This window comes from Mustela putorius, unplaced genomic scaffold (assembly GCF_011764305.1).
Source record: "Mustela putorius furo isolate JIRA1106 unplaced genomic scaffold, ASM1176430v1.1 tig00003899_pilon_pilon_pilon, whole genome shotgun sequence".
In the NCBI taxonomy this organism is placed as follows: domain Eukaryota; kingdom Metazoa; phylum Chordata; class Mammalia; order Carnivora; family Mustelidae; genus Mustela; species Mustela putorius.
Window position 1 is genome coordinate 16,861,560 of NW_025422048.1, and position 14,547 is coordinate 16,876,106.

The 14,547-nt window shown below is 43.0% G+C and overlaps 1 protein-coding gene across 1 annotated transcript in view; it reads left to right on the top strand.

The window, feature by feature from the left end:
* GPC3 (glypican 3) overlaps positions 1-14,547 on the top strand; it is a 397,657-nt gene that overhangs the window by 25,357 nt on the left and 357,753 nt on the right. The window contains exon 2 of the mRNA XM_004778413.3: positions 5,657-5,818. Coding sequence (XP_004778470.1) covers positions 5,657-5,818 — 162 coding nt within the window. The remainder of the gene's footprint in view (positions 1-5,656; positions 5,819-14,547) is intronic.

The window sequence follows — 14,547 nt, forward strand, 5'->3', positions numbered from 1 at the left end:
TGTTTGTTTGTTTGTTTGTTTTTACCAGCGTTCTCAATCTGCGGCCCTCATTAATTCAACACTATATGCACAGGGCTGAATGGGATAGACAGGGCATCCCAAGGAGATGGGTGTCATTCTCTGTTCTTCAGGAATGGAAAATCTGGGAGAGGAGATTATAGTATGAAGGTACTTTTTAATCCTCCAAAATAAATGGGAACTAGCAGCCCTGTAATGACTTCAGTTAAAATTTTTTTTTTTTAAGCATCTGGGAATCCAAAGTTATTAAGCTCCAAAGACTTGAACCTTTATGGCTCATTTGAATAGTCAATTGTTGAGCCTTCTCCTCATCTCCATCCCAGGCTATATTGCTTGTCTCTATTCCCATTTCCTAGCTGAATTCCATTTTTATATAAAAAAAAATGTGAGCACCTCTCTGATGAGTGTGGTCAATGATTACTTTTCCTTTCTGTCCAATAAAGGAGTTATTTCCCCTTAACCTTCTTTTGTTCCTGACATCCCTACAGAATGCTCTGCTATTTATTGTGTCTTTTGTAGGTTGCGTCTGAGTTCTTGAATTGGCCTTTCTGCTTTCATTCATACAAGTATGTACCAGTTCTTGGTGTACCTCCTTAGTCATTTGCACTTGGTTATTTTTTATGAATCCCACTTGAGATTTGGTTTCCAGAGTAATTCTCTGTTTCATTGATGAGGATTCCTCTCTAAATTCTTTCTTTACTTCTTTTGGTTCTGCTTTGTTTCTTTTATGCCTCTGTTCCTGCATTGAAATGGTTCATTTTTCATTATTGCCATTTCATTTAGCCATGTCTAGCTCTCCTGGTCCAGTTTGTTCCTTATGTTCTCTTGTGCTGGCCTGTGAGTTATATGAAATGTACTTAAAATGTTTTTCCCTTTGGCGTATATTTCCGTATTCCTGGCTTGGAAATTCGAAATTTGTTTCAGCTTATAGATGTGTTTATTTCCTCAAATACTCTAGCTACCTCTTAGCCCCCAGATCAGTTGTACTGGTTTATTGATTGATCAGGTAGTGTTAACTGGGAGGGAAGGTAGATGTTACTCTATGTACATTTCTTATCCTACATCTTTCTTCATGATGTTTGAGATCTTTTCCCATAAATTCTCACTTGATATTTTGTTTCTCTCAAGATGTTTGACTCAATGAATTCTTGAGGGAGTGGGCATTTTTACAATGATAAGACCTGCCCAAGCCAGGGAAAGGGCCGCACTATGCAATCTCTAAGTTACTCTATGAGTTACCCATCAAAGGCAAACCAAACTGGTGTCATAGTGATTCAAAGAGGCGGTCCTGGGTTTCTGCAGGTACACTGAGTGGTGATTTGTTATTTCTGAGACCTAACAACTCATGGCACTTCACAGAGGAAAGATTTGAGCCCCATTATTTTGTGATTCCCGCTGGCTAGAGCTGGAACACTATCAGCAGCCAGGCTGCCGAATAAACCCTACCATTCCCGAAAACGGGAAGTCCTCACCAGCGGAAACTGAGAAACACAAAGGATTTTTTTTTTTTATTAACATTGAATTTTATGAATGTATTCAAATACAGCTATTTTAAACACATATGACTTAGGCATCAGTTTATCAAGAAAGTAGATAAAACATTGTCAAATGGACAGGATCTTGGTACATGGCAAGTATCTTCTCTATAGGATTTTCCTATCTACACGTGTGTCCCAACCAACCTTGTTTCAATCTAGATTAGCCACTCTTCCCGAAGGGGACTCTTTGCCTTCGTGGTCCAGTAAACCGCATCACTTTCTATTCCTAGAATAGCATTATATTTTGTAACCTCCTGTAGAAAGAACACAGTGAGCTAGAACTAGCTCTGTTTTCTTTTTCAGAAGATAATCATAAAACCTTTAAGCTTAGACCGTATTTAATATCAGTTTAAGGCTTGTCTCTGAGATTGACATTTATAGGAGTTAAATCTGAACCCTGTGTCTCCAGACCCCAAATTGTATTTTGACACATTAAATATCACCTTTCCATCCAGCGCTATAAATTGCAGTGCTGGATTTGGTTTGGTGATATGTATTATCTGTGCTCTCCGTTGACTGCTTTTGTCAGCTCCCTTGAGGAAGGGGAAGGGGAGTGCTCGAAGTCCATATCCTGGACTCCCAACGGTGATGTCATGTGAGGCAACACTTGATGAATTTCATTCCTAAATTAAGAAAATAGAACTTGGACACATACATTAAGGTCGTGATTAACTGGAATTCCTAGGGAAATAAGCTGTAATAGAAAGAAATTTTCTGGTCACTTAGGACTAACTAGTCTCTTCCTGCACACACTCCCACCACCCCATTTTTTAAAATCTCAGTTGTTACAAAGCTGTCTAAAATGTCTGCGTATGCTTTCCTTCAGGAAGATTTGATGTTTATTACAGGTCCTTGCTTTGCCAAAGACCTCACAGGACTTTGGGAGAGTTTCCCCTCTACCTCATATACATGTTTTGTCATCTTGACTAACTATGCTGCTTTATTGCACTCATTTCCTATGTCTTCGGTATTTATTTCTGGCAACCCCTTTAGACAGTGAGCTCTTTGGGGTCAGGACCATGTCTCTCTTGTTCAACGTGGGACCTTCACCACGTAGCACAGTGCTTGGCACCCAGACCTTGAGTCCGACTGAGTCCTCTGAGAAGCTGATGCCAGTAGGGCCCTACACGTAGAAGGGGTTTCTGAGGGAAAACATTTGTGAAGGAAAAGGAGCAGGGAGCTGAAGGATGCTGGAAGGACCCTCACACTGTGGTGTAGGTCTGACCCTGTGGAGGAGGGTTCAAAAGAAGGAAGGTAGAGTAGGAAGAATCTTTGACCACAGTAACGTTTTCAGAAAGTTTTGTCAAGGTCAATGGGGAGTCCTTGAGCCCAAATCCCCGTCAGCCAGGCCCATGCTCACAGAACTTAGCATCTTTGTTATGCTCCGACATCGGCTGGGGCAGGCCCTGGGGATGGTGGCCCAGATACAACATGGCAGTGAGTTCAGAGCGCAGCAGCTGGGACCATCAGTTAGTTGCATGCAGCACAGTAGGAGGTCTGAGATGCGCATGCTCACCACAGAAGGATCTCGACAAATGCTGGTTGGAGGAAAAGTCTGAGTACAGTGGGAGTTACAGAAGAGGAGGGAGATTGGACTTAATATTTGCTAGTATTGGCAGAAGATACAAAACCAGGGAATGCCTCATCATTTCCTTCGTCTCTCTTTAGATGATACCTTATGAAATAAGCCTTTCCTGACGATCCTATTAAATAGAATTGTTGCTGCCACTACCATCTACCCTACCTCCCTGACTTTGGTTTTTAAACAGAAAAAAGAGGGGCGCCTGGGTGGCTCAGTGGGTTAAGCCACTGCCTTCGGCTCAGGTCATGATCTCAGGGTCCTGGGATCGAGCCCCGCATCGGGCTCTCTGCTCAGCAGGGAGCCTGCTTCCACCTCTCTCTCTGCCTGCCTCTCTGCCTACTTGTGATCTCTCTCTGTCAAATAAATAAATAAAATCTTTAAAAAAAAAAAGAAAAAGAAAAAAGAACAGTTTTATTGAGGTACGATTAACATACAATAAAGTACATATTTTAAGGGTATAATTTGATAATTTTGACACATGCATATAGCTAGGAGACAATCACTGCAGCCAAAATTATGAATCTATCCATCGCTCTGCCAAACTTCCTGACTCTGGCCCCGTCCCTGCCCTGTGTCCCCTCCCCAACAACCACTGAACTGCTTTCCGTCACTACTGGTTAATTCTCATTTGGGAGACTTTTGTATAAATGGAACCGTAGAGTATGTAGGGTTTTTGTGATGCGGCTTTTGTGGCTTTGCATAATGTTTTGGGGGCCCGTTGCCGTGGTAGCATGGATCGATAGTTTATTCCTTTGTATGGCCGAGTCATAATCCACTGTATGTATATACCACAACTTGTTTTGCTGTCCTTCCGTAGTTCTATTTTCTCTGGAGTACTCATCACTACTTGGCTGTGTGTGTCAATATATACACAAACTATACATATACCCAACATATATACAAACTATATATGCATGTCTGTATATATCTGTTATATCCAGGGTGCTTGGCACATGGTAGATGCCCAATAAAATATTTGTTGAATGACTTTCATCTACGCCCCTGGCTTGAATTTTCATTTATATGCTGTGAAGACCTCCACCGGAGCAGAAATGCCTTGCGTCCCCAGGGGAGAGCTGAGAATGACAAAGGTTTCAGTCATTGGGATACTTGGCAGATGATCTTTATTAACTGAGATATAGAACACAAGAGATGGAACTGTATGTGTGTGTGTGTGTGTGTGTGTGTGTGTGTTAGTTACATAGAGTTCAGTTTGGAGTAGGCTGAATTTGAGATGCTCATGGAGAGGTTGCAGATAGGAAGTTTTCGAGCTCAGAAGAGAGGTGAGGGCTGGGTTAGGGAGTTCAGCAGCCCCATAGATGAGATGAGATCATGTGTGGGGGGAGACGTAGAACACAGAGAGGGTCAGTAATGTTAACGTGACGGGCAGAAGAGGAGGAAAAGCAGATAAGAGTAGCCATAGCAGTAGGGGTATGTGTGTTGGGGGGGGGCAGGGGTAGGTTCACTATAACAAGGGAGGAGGGGAGCCTTTTAAGAAGAAACTGGTCAAGGGACGCCTGGGTGGTCAGTTGGTTAAGCAGCTGCCTTCGGCTCAGGTCACGATCCTGGCGTCCTGGGATCGAGTCCCACATCGGGCTCCTTGCTCAGCAGGGAGCCTGCTTCTCCCTCTGCCTCTGCCTGCCATTCTGTCTGCCTGTGCTCGCTCTCTCCCCCACCCCTCTGATAAATAAATAAAATCTTAAAAAAAAAAAAAAAAGAAGAAGAAACTGGTCGACTGGGAGGGATGCCACCAAAGGTCACATTGGATGAGGACTGAGAAGACGTTCTGATTCCCTAATTTTGGAATAAGCGAGGAGATTCTTAATTCGACAACTTTTTATGGAGTTGCAGAAATAAAAAGATACCATGCATCATAAGCGAGATGCAAGGAAGTGACTTAGGAGTTCAGAGGTTGATATTTGAATAGCGCTAGAATGTTGTCGTTGTAAGGGATTTTGGTGATTGTCAAAATGTTGATGTTGTCCTTTGGATATTTCCTCTGTGAATCTTACCCCAGACCTTTAGTTAACAACAGCAAAGCTTTGATAAGATATTGATGTTTTAATCATTTATCCCAAAAAGCCACACCGGGGTGGCAGACATACATTTCATTAGGAAATCATAACTGGAATTTTGACAATTGCCTCTTGGTTGTGCTCTCATTCATAAATTATAATCAAGAAAAATAAATTGTAGGAGTGAAGATTAATCTTTTAATGGACAAATTAAATATCGGTGTTCAATGACGTCTACTTGGTGCTATAAATTGGTTTGTGCAGAATTTATGAGTCAAACCTAGGCAATTAATTCTAATGGTTATTCAAAAAGAATCAGTCATAAAGATAATTGGGAGAAAGCAGGGATTTGTTAAGATAAACACTAATTTTGAATAATCAAGATTTTACTGTATTTTTAAAAATGCATTGTCTTGCCTTATTCACTTCGTGTATGTGTGTGTGTGTGTGTATGTGTGTGTGACATTCTGCTTACTGAAACGTGAAACCCTTGTTTGTTTCAGGATCAGATCTGCAAGTATGTCTCCCCAAGGGTCCAACGTGCTGCTCCAGAAAGATGGAAGAAAAGTACCAACTGACCGCGCGCTTGAACATGGAACAGCTGCTTCAATCTGCAAGTATGGAGCTCAAGTTCTTGATCATCCAGAACGCCGCAGTTTTCCAAGGTGAGTGCTGGGGATCATTTTAGACGTGTGCCCCTTGGCATCATTCTCTGGGCGCTGGGCTTTCAGATGCTAAGTCTAATTTATAAATGACCATGCCAGCGTTAACACTTGACAGAGAAATCTCCCAGTGAGAGATTCTGTTTCAGGAAAAGCACAGCTTTTAGAGACACTGCGTTTCACTCTTTGGAGAGGCAGGCATTGTCCAAAGTCATTGTCCAAGGACATTCTGTTTACCTGTGTGCGATGGCTACAAATCCCTACAGAAAGAGTAAATGATATCTTCTCTCAACAAGCCCTGAAGACCAGTTTAAAAAAAAAAAAAAACAACAAAAGAGGTTACTTAAATACCAGTTTTCTCCAGGCGTGGGTTAGATGGTTGTGGAACATGCCTGAACTCCTTCTGACCACGGGGACCGTTTCCAGAGAGATCTGGAGCTTGGCTCAAAGGCACTATGTTTTCTCATTTGTGTGAGTGGACCACCTCTTCTTTCTTTGTGAGTCTCCATCTTTACTACACCTGTGTGTGACTATAAAGGGACCTGTGGTGGCATTGCCAGGATGGGTCAGAAATTCCATTTCTCCTCACTGACCAGTAGGACCAACCCAGCAGGATGGAGAATACCTCCTTCAATTCAAAGACCCAGCTAGGAATGTTGACGACATGCTCTCTGTGTATTTGTTCCTTTAGTCTTCGCAATAACCCTAGGAAATAGGTCTTACTATCAGCATCCCCATGTAAGGGATGAAAAGCCAAGGCACAGAATGGTTAAGTAATTTTCCTGAGGCCACACAACTAATTAATGGGGGGAAATCAAGATTTGAACCCAGGCGGCCTTGCTCTTAGAGCCTATATTTTTAACTACCTCGGTATGCTGCCTCTTGGGAGGGGAAATTAATTACAGATATTGGGGCTTGCTTCTGTCTTCCCTGAAGCACAGGACGCCAGCTCCCTTTTTCTTGCTCTACAGAGAATTGGAGTTTAGATAGAAAAGTCTCTTCTGATGACCTGACGTTCCAAATTTGTAGGTTTCTGGCACCTTGTTAAGGATTAACCTCTTTGAATTGTAAGGTAGGTTGATTATAGCTTATTTTGTGTATTGCAAGGAAAATCTTAGAATTAGCTAAGAAAATTATTCCAATTAGCTAATAAAGCCTACATTCATGATAGTTCCCTGGGTCAAAGCCTCAGGGGATGTTGGGTTGATTATATGAAATACAGTATAGAAGCGTGAGGTATTTGTTCACTTACATATGCCGTCAGACTCTTGTGAAGAGTTTGTGGAGACTAACAATTTGGCGATCAAATGAATAATTGAAGCTGGTTTTAAAAATACATGTGCCATTCATGTACTTCTTAGATTGGTTTTGGAGCTGAGCTGCTGAATGAAAGTGGGGTGGTAAAAAGTGATGGGACAAGAGAATTTTGTCGAAGGCAAGAGCTGAATCTGACTCTTTGGGGGTGTTCAGGGGCTTTTCAAAATGGAGTGTGAGTGGTTTCATTCGCAGAATAACCAGGCCCACTGGTGTTACCTGACAGCCGTGGGCCTGCTGGAGGCGGGCGGGAGAACGAGCACCCCTGGTAGTCCACTGTGTGGAGTAGCGGTAATGGCTGACCTCTGAGGGCCTTGGGTGTCAGCCCTTCTGTCTCTGCCCAGTCCTCCATCTTTTTTTCCAGTCTTCCATTTTGCATATTGTGTTTTCTAGGCACGAGATGAGGAGAGAAAGGAAGTTCTGACCAGATTTTGATTGGCTTAGCGTGGAGGTTGGACACTAGTCATGTGGACAGAGGCTGGAAAGGGGGGAGGGTAGCACCTACTACTTGTATCTTTTCTCTCTTTTTCTCACACACACACATGTACACACACAAATATGTATTATTTCTCCAGTTGTGAACATAGGAGGACAGGTCTGGCAAAGGAACATGGAGACAACTCAGTGATGTCTGAACTCATGGCTGGGGCCTTCTACCTCATCACCATATGGACTCAATTCTTTCTCTTGTTTCATTCCCTTATTCTTTCCCTACTTCCCATTTAGAGCAAATATACCCCATAAGAAAAAAGAAACCATGGTCCCAGACCTCAAGGCAATTATGCCATGTTTGTAGAAACATCGCCCCCAAATTCTTTCTGTAACGAACATTGGGAGGGACAAGACGAAAATCAGGGACCGAGGCAAGCTGATGTATTATTGATGGCTAAAAAAAAGAGAGGAGCCACTTTTGTCCCCCTTATGATTACTTATTATTCTGACGAGCTGGAATTGGGAGGGCCCAGTTGTTTCTTCCATAAAATACACTCCCTCCCCAAGATTCCGGTAGACCAAATCCTTGCTCCAATAATTCAGTCCTATGAAATTTGATGCAAGCTATTTTCCCCACCACATGAAGTTGAAGAAAGCTCATCTTGATATTGGCCTAGATCCACAATCTCTTTAGGATTCCCTCACTCGTCCACACTGGGGGTATTTAAGCAGCGAATGCTTTCTGCAAATATGTGCACAGTTCCACGAGCAATCCTTACTGCCTCAATTTGGATTTTATGTCTTCGTTTGCAAGAAGCCTTTGCCCTCATAAATGAGCCTGGGGCCCTTCGCTACAGCGGTTGGAGTGCTCTCTTGCTAATGTTGTTTTGATAATGATTGAAGCATTAAAAAAAAAGTTGTTCTTTATTTTCAATCTTTGCATTGCCTCGTTTCCTAAATTTAATTTACTCGGATGTGCTTAGTAAAATGGGGCAGCACAATCGTTTTTTGTTTCTGCTTAATTAATTCTTTTTGAAAAACTCCACTAAAAGATTTTTGTCTCTTTTTCTTCTCCCCTACCTCATAATAATTACTATGATAATACTACTAATGGCAATTTATTAAATGCCTGCTATATGATGCTTACTTTTACATAATTCTCTCGCTGGATTTTCCCAGCAGCTCTCTGAGGTTCCTACTGTAATTATCTCCATTTTACAGATGAGGAAACTCACTGATGCCTTGGCTTCTTCCGGGCCGTCATCTGACATGGTCTTCCTAATTAATGTTTTATCCTCTCTCTGTCACCTTTGCACGTTCAATCCTGGAGCTCTGTTTTCCTTGCAGGATGGCATTCTAACTGTCAAACGTGTCCCATCAGGGAGTATTTGGGGGGATAGGCCTAGGAAATTTTTCTGTATTTTGGATGATTCCAGTCTTCCCCAAGGTACCCCTGACTTTGAGGGAGAACACGCTTCAGCTTTTCTGGAAGTTGCCTAACCCGCAAGAAGCCAGTTCAGCTTCTTCAGAGGGGAGAACTAGAGTGGTTAAGCAGAAGACATCCCTGTGCTCCTGGAATGCTATAGAGCTCCTGCTGAGGTCACTGAGAAATTCTCAGGCCCTCGTTCGTTCAGTACCCACTACTGTCCCACATTTGTGTGTGGTCTTTTTACAGGCTGGATTTTCTAGTTTTCTAGCAGGCGGTAGGTTAAGGAGTTAGGTGGAGGGATTATGGAAGAATGCCAGAGGGAGGTATCTATGAACAGCAAGAAGTTATGAGTGCCAGGAAGGGTGAAAAACATGAAAGTAGACTTGGGGGCTCACTGAGTGGGGCAGTCCAGAGGACATTCAGTAGAGGGGGATAACCTACGTGCCTCAGTAGCCCCTGTATTATAGGAGGGGCAATAGCCCATGTCTGTAGTGACGGCTGCGAATCAATAAAGAAAGATCAAGTTACTGGCACCATTTTTCTTTTCCTTCACATTTTCATTTGAAGGAGCTAAAATATATTTGGGGGAGTATGTGTCTGAAAGGCAATGGAAGAAACACTGGGCTTGGAGTCAGAGCATCTCAGTTCTAATTCTAGTTCTGTCTTGGTAAGCTTTATGAATACAGGGGCTTACTTTAATTCCATTAGCCTCAGTTTTGTGATCTGCAAAATGGGGGTGATAATTACAGTCCTGCTTACCTCCTAGGGGAGAGGTAGTGTATATGAAAGTGTCTTGAAAACTGTAAAGCTCCATGTCCCAGCATTATTATCTCTAAAGCTATTACCTCGAAAGCACCGGAGATGCCAGATAAATGGCACATGTCCATTACAGACATGAGCCCCAGTAAAGCTGGAGGCCATGATGCAATTCACCCACGTTTGCCTCCTACAGTGGATATCCCGTGCACAGGTGAGAGAGCACTTAGGTAAAGTAGCCTTTGGGAAAGGGGTCTGTTTTTTACCTTCATAGATGTGAAACTGTGCTGTTCAAAATGTCAATACCGCCAGGAGCTAGCCTTTCTTCCCCAGCCTCCTGAAGCTTCTCTTCTGGCCCCTCTCTGGAATATTTTACACACAAACAAGCAGCTAGAGTGGGAGGGGTTTGTCACATTCAGGCCATATTTTAGTTGCATTGTCTGGCCTGTGGAATCATGGCGGGGCTGGATGGTTTTCTCCTACCTCTTTTCTACGGCAGAGACGACACAATTCCACATGCGGGGGGCTGTGGTGAGAGGGGGACAGGGTTTCTGTGCTGCTGTTTCTTCACTCCCTTGTTTCCCATTTCCATCTGCTCTTGGCAGTTCTTATACTTTTTTTTTCCCTGTCAGATTCCTGTCTCTCCCACTCCCCCTAAATAAAATTGACCTTGTGTAGAACACCCTTTTCCATCAGCTCAGAGCAATTTCTCTAGTCATTTCTGCTTGAAATAACTGTTCAGGCAAAGCTTTTTTTTCCTTCGCAGTTAATATGTGACTAAATAATTGCTTGGATGTTGATAAACATGTTTTTGAGATTCAATCATTTGTTCATTTAGCTTTTATAATGTTGCGGGGGGTTTTTAAGTTAGCACTGAGCAATTTTTCTCCATTTCACAATTTTTCCCCTTGACTAGTCTGACAGCTCTCCTGCGCATGCTCCAGCTGTGTGCAGGCCGAGCTCCAGCGAGTCCCTGACTCTGACCACTGGCCATCCTGTCACAACCCTTGCTTCCTTGAAAATAATGTAGGGGAGAGAATAATTACACTGATGTCTAATCAGAACTTAATTCATTTGCCAGAGAAAAATGTAATAACATTAAACTGGATAGAAGAATTTTAGGAACGCAAGCCATGACCATGAGTCAGGTTATATAGCCTCAAAAATGTAAATTATTAATCAAACCACTCATCTGTACAGCAAAGCTCTAGTAATCCCATTATAAAAGGGTGAATTTCTCATCAGAGCTCAGAAGATGCTGGCTTTAATTAGTGTACTTTCATGGCGCTGACTCAAAGAGATAGTTAACTTTGGTTACAAAGTTTTAAAAAATGCGATTCTTTAATTATTAGTGCTATGGGACAAACAATTAGAAACTGGGTGTTTAAAGTCATTTTCATTTCATACTTAGAACTTTCGGATTCAAGTGGGTTTCAAAATTCTGTGGCTCTTGCAGAGCCAGAAGCTGGGGGAGTTATAAACCTTTACTGTGCCCCCTTATTGATTTAGAAAAGTCAGTCATTAGGCTGAAAAACTCTTTTTAATAAAAAGAGCTTAGAAAAATGACTCAGTGTGCGGATGGAGACTGTTCTGCGGCCAACATGAGGTGAGGAGATTATACAGATTAACTCTTTACCGCAGCCCATGCCCCTCCATTCAACAGGGCTCTGGACACACTCCCCACGGCTGCCATGCTCCTGCCCACTTTCTCACTAGTGGGCCCAACGAAGCAAATTAAAGGACATTGTCCCTGTCCTCGAGAAGCTTCCAGGAAAAATAACCACTTTTGCCTCTCGTGATTACTCCCTACCCTTCCCCGCCCCCACTGGGATTTGTTTACTTTCTGAAAACATATGTTCCTCCTCCTCTTTCTGTCTCACTGAGTCACAGTACCTGATATCGGTATAATGAAGCATATGTTTGAGAGGTTTGAATTCTCCTGTCAGTAGAGTGGAGGTAGAAATGATTTTCCTTTAAGCTGGAAGCAGTAATGTAGAAATTAAAAACACCTTTGCCTCTGTTGACTGTGAGAGGCCTCCAGGGGCTGAGTTGTGGCCCCACACCCCTCCTTCTTCCTCATCCCGGTTTCCAGTCAGGCACCAGGTCTTGTTTCTCGCTTCACATTCCCTTGCATCTTCTTCCTCCACCCCATTCCCCTCTGCCCTCTCTGGGTCTCAGCGGTCTCACACTGATGCCCGCTGGCCTCGTCTCTGATTTGAGTTCCAGGCTCCATCAGCTCCCACCTAGACTACCAGCAAAGGTGGAACAAAGTGCCAGGCCTTTGGACTCTTCCTTTGGTTCCCCGTCCAGCTCCAGAGTGTGATGATTAAGAAGGCAGGCTCTGGAGTCATTTGGGCTGGGTTTGAGTGAGTCTGGGTGGGGATAGGTAGGACAAGTGGGGTGACTGTGGAGAGAAGGAAGTTGAGGGCTTGGGCTTAGAATCAAGGCTCCTCTCCCAACATGTGCTGAGTTGGTGGGAATCAAATGGAAAGTCTCCTCTTCGAAAGTGTTCTACTGGCATCATCTCATTGAAACCTCATGGCAGCCATCTGAGGTTGATACTATTATTAGCCTCACTTCACCTGGAGGAAGTGGGGCTTTCAAGAGACAAAGTGACTTGTCTAAGGTCAGCCAACAAATGGCAGAGGTGGCAACTGGGAACCTGGGAAGGCCAGCTCCGGAAACTGGGCCCTTAACCACCATATATTATATATTATATATTGCCTCTGTGTATTTTGTTTCATGGTCATGGGCAACCTTTCCAATTCTAGCTTGCTTTCGTGCAAGGGGATTCTGTTGTACTTAATTAGAAAACATTTGCTGAGCAAGGACCTAGCATGTCTGGAGGCAGGCGTTGTGGGGGATTCAAAGATAAAAAACATTTCCTGCTTACCTTCAACTTTTAGAAACCAAGATTTTTATACACGAATAACTCAGGTACAAGGCATCCTAAGAGAAATGCTGTGAGAAACATTTAGCACTCCCCAGTCTTCCATGGGGAGTAAGGGTAGATTTAGGTTTTGTGGGGCCCAAAGCTTATACAATCTGGGGGCCCTCTTTAAGAAAACGAAGACAAAATAAAAGCTACAAAATGCCCCTGGCTCTTCCAGACGGAGGATCACAAGTGTGGGTCCCTAAAGCTTAGGTTTCAATAGCTTCCCATGAAACCCGCCTCTGTATGGGAGTGTGAGGTTGGAGAAGATTAATTCCAACTAGAGGGTAGAGGTTCTTGGAGGAGATTGCCTGTATGAATTCCCCAGCAGACATGGCTCTTGATCAAAGAGAAGGTCAGGTGAGGGAGTTAGGTAAATCAGCACATATCTTTTTCTAAATTAAATTAAAATTTGAACATTAATAATTGCCTACCAGAACCAGTCTTGCTGGCCTCCCTGGCTAGCCTTGTAGCATCTCAGCCTTAACCTCTCGAAAGAGCAAGATGCCTAGGAGGCATGCAGAGAGGAGTGTAGTGTGACAGACGTGTGCTTGGGCTTTGGGGGGACTGGAGTCAAAGTCCCAGATCTGCTAAGCTCTCTCTTTGTGACCGCAGAGCAAGTCAGTTCTCTCCGAGCCATTAATTCAGCAGGGTTAATTCAGAAGAGGGCTGTGAAGAGCTCAACTCTGTATGGGTCTGTAGGAATCAAATGCAGGGCAGCCATTATTTCTGTTATTCTCGGTTGTATGTTTGTCAGCATCATTGTAGATGAGGTAGAATATCTTTCTTTGCTCTGCGGCATTGACGGTGACATATCTGGTACATATACTTTATTAAAAAATGCTTTTCTGTGCTTTTATGTAATTATGATTCATATAAAAAAGGTTCCAGCATATGACTCCTAATCATATCACTCAGAAAAATATTGCTTGTAACCTTTGTATGTGTTTTCTTCTTTTTCCTCTCTGTGTGTGTATGCATGTACGTGTGTGTGTGTTTGTGTGTGTGTACTTAAGACTAGATAGTATGCACTCTCTAAATAGTCCCCTAGTGGTCTGAATGAGTTAACATAACCTCAAGATCTAACTAGCAATGGCAGACTCTGATTCCATTGGGTTGCATTAGGAGAGGAAGGAAAACAAAAATGGTAAAATGAACCAGGATATTTATGATGCTTCCTCTATTTGTGGAAGTTCTTTAGCATTAGTACTGGACTTGATTAACTGAAATGTAATCATTGGACTAGACCAGGTCCCACAGTACTCCCTCTCTTGGGATCCTGTGTTTTTCCTTTCTAACACTTACCAAGTTTGTAGTGATCCATGTATGGATATTTTGTTAACACGAGTCTCCTTTACTGGAGAATGATCTCTCTGAGGGTAGGGCCAATGTGTAGTCTATCTCATTGCTATAGCCCCAGGTGAGATATTAGAAAATACTCACCCCAGGGGAGTGTGCACGTGCACATGTGCATCTACACATATACAGAATTAAAAGAAATAATATCAATAGAAACAGATTTCCAACTCTTCTGCATCCTTTGCAGCAAGTACCACTAGGACCAAATAGAAAAAATAAATACAACCTGTTGCCTGAGGCATTTATTTTCAGGTTTTATTTATTTATTTTTATTTTTTTAGAGAGACAGAGAGTAAGCCAGGCATGGTGGGGAGGGGCAGAGGGAGAAGGAGAAGAATCTCAAGCAGGCTCCATGCTCAGCACGAAGCCTGATGTGTGGTTCGATCTCATGATCTTGAGATTATGACCTAAGCCGAAATCAGAAGTCGGATGCTTAACCGACTGAACCACCCAGGCACCCCTGTTTTTAGGTTTTAAACTCCACTCAGCTAGAAGATCTTAAGAGTGTAG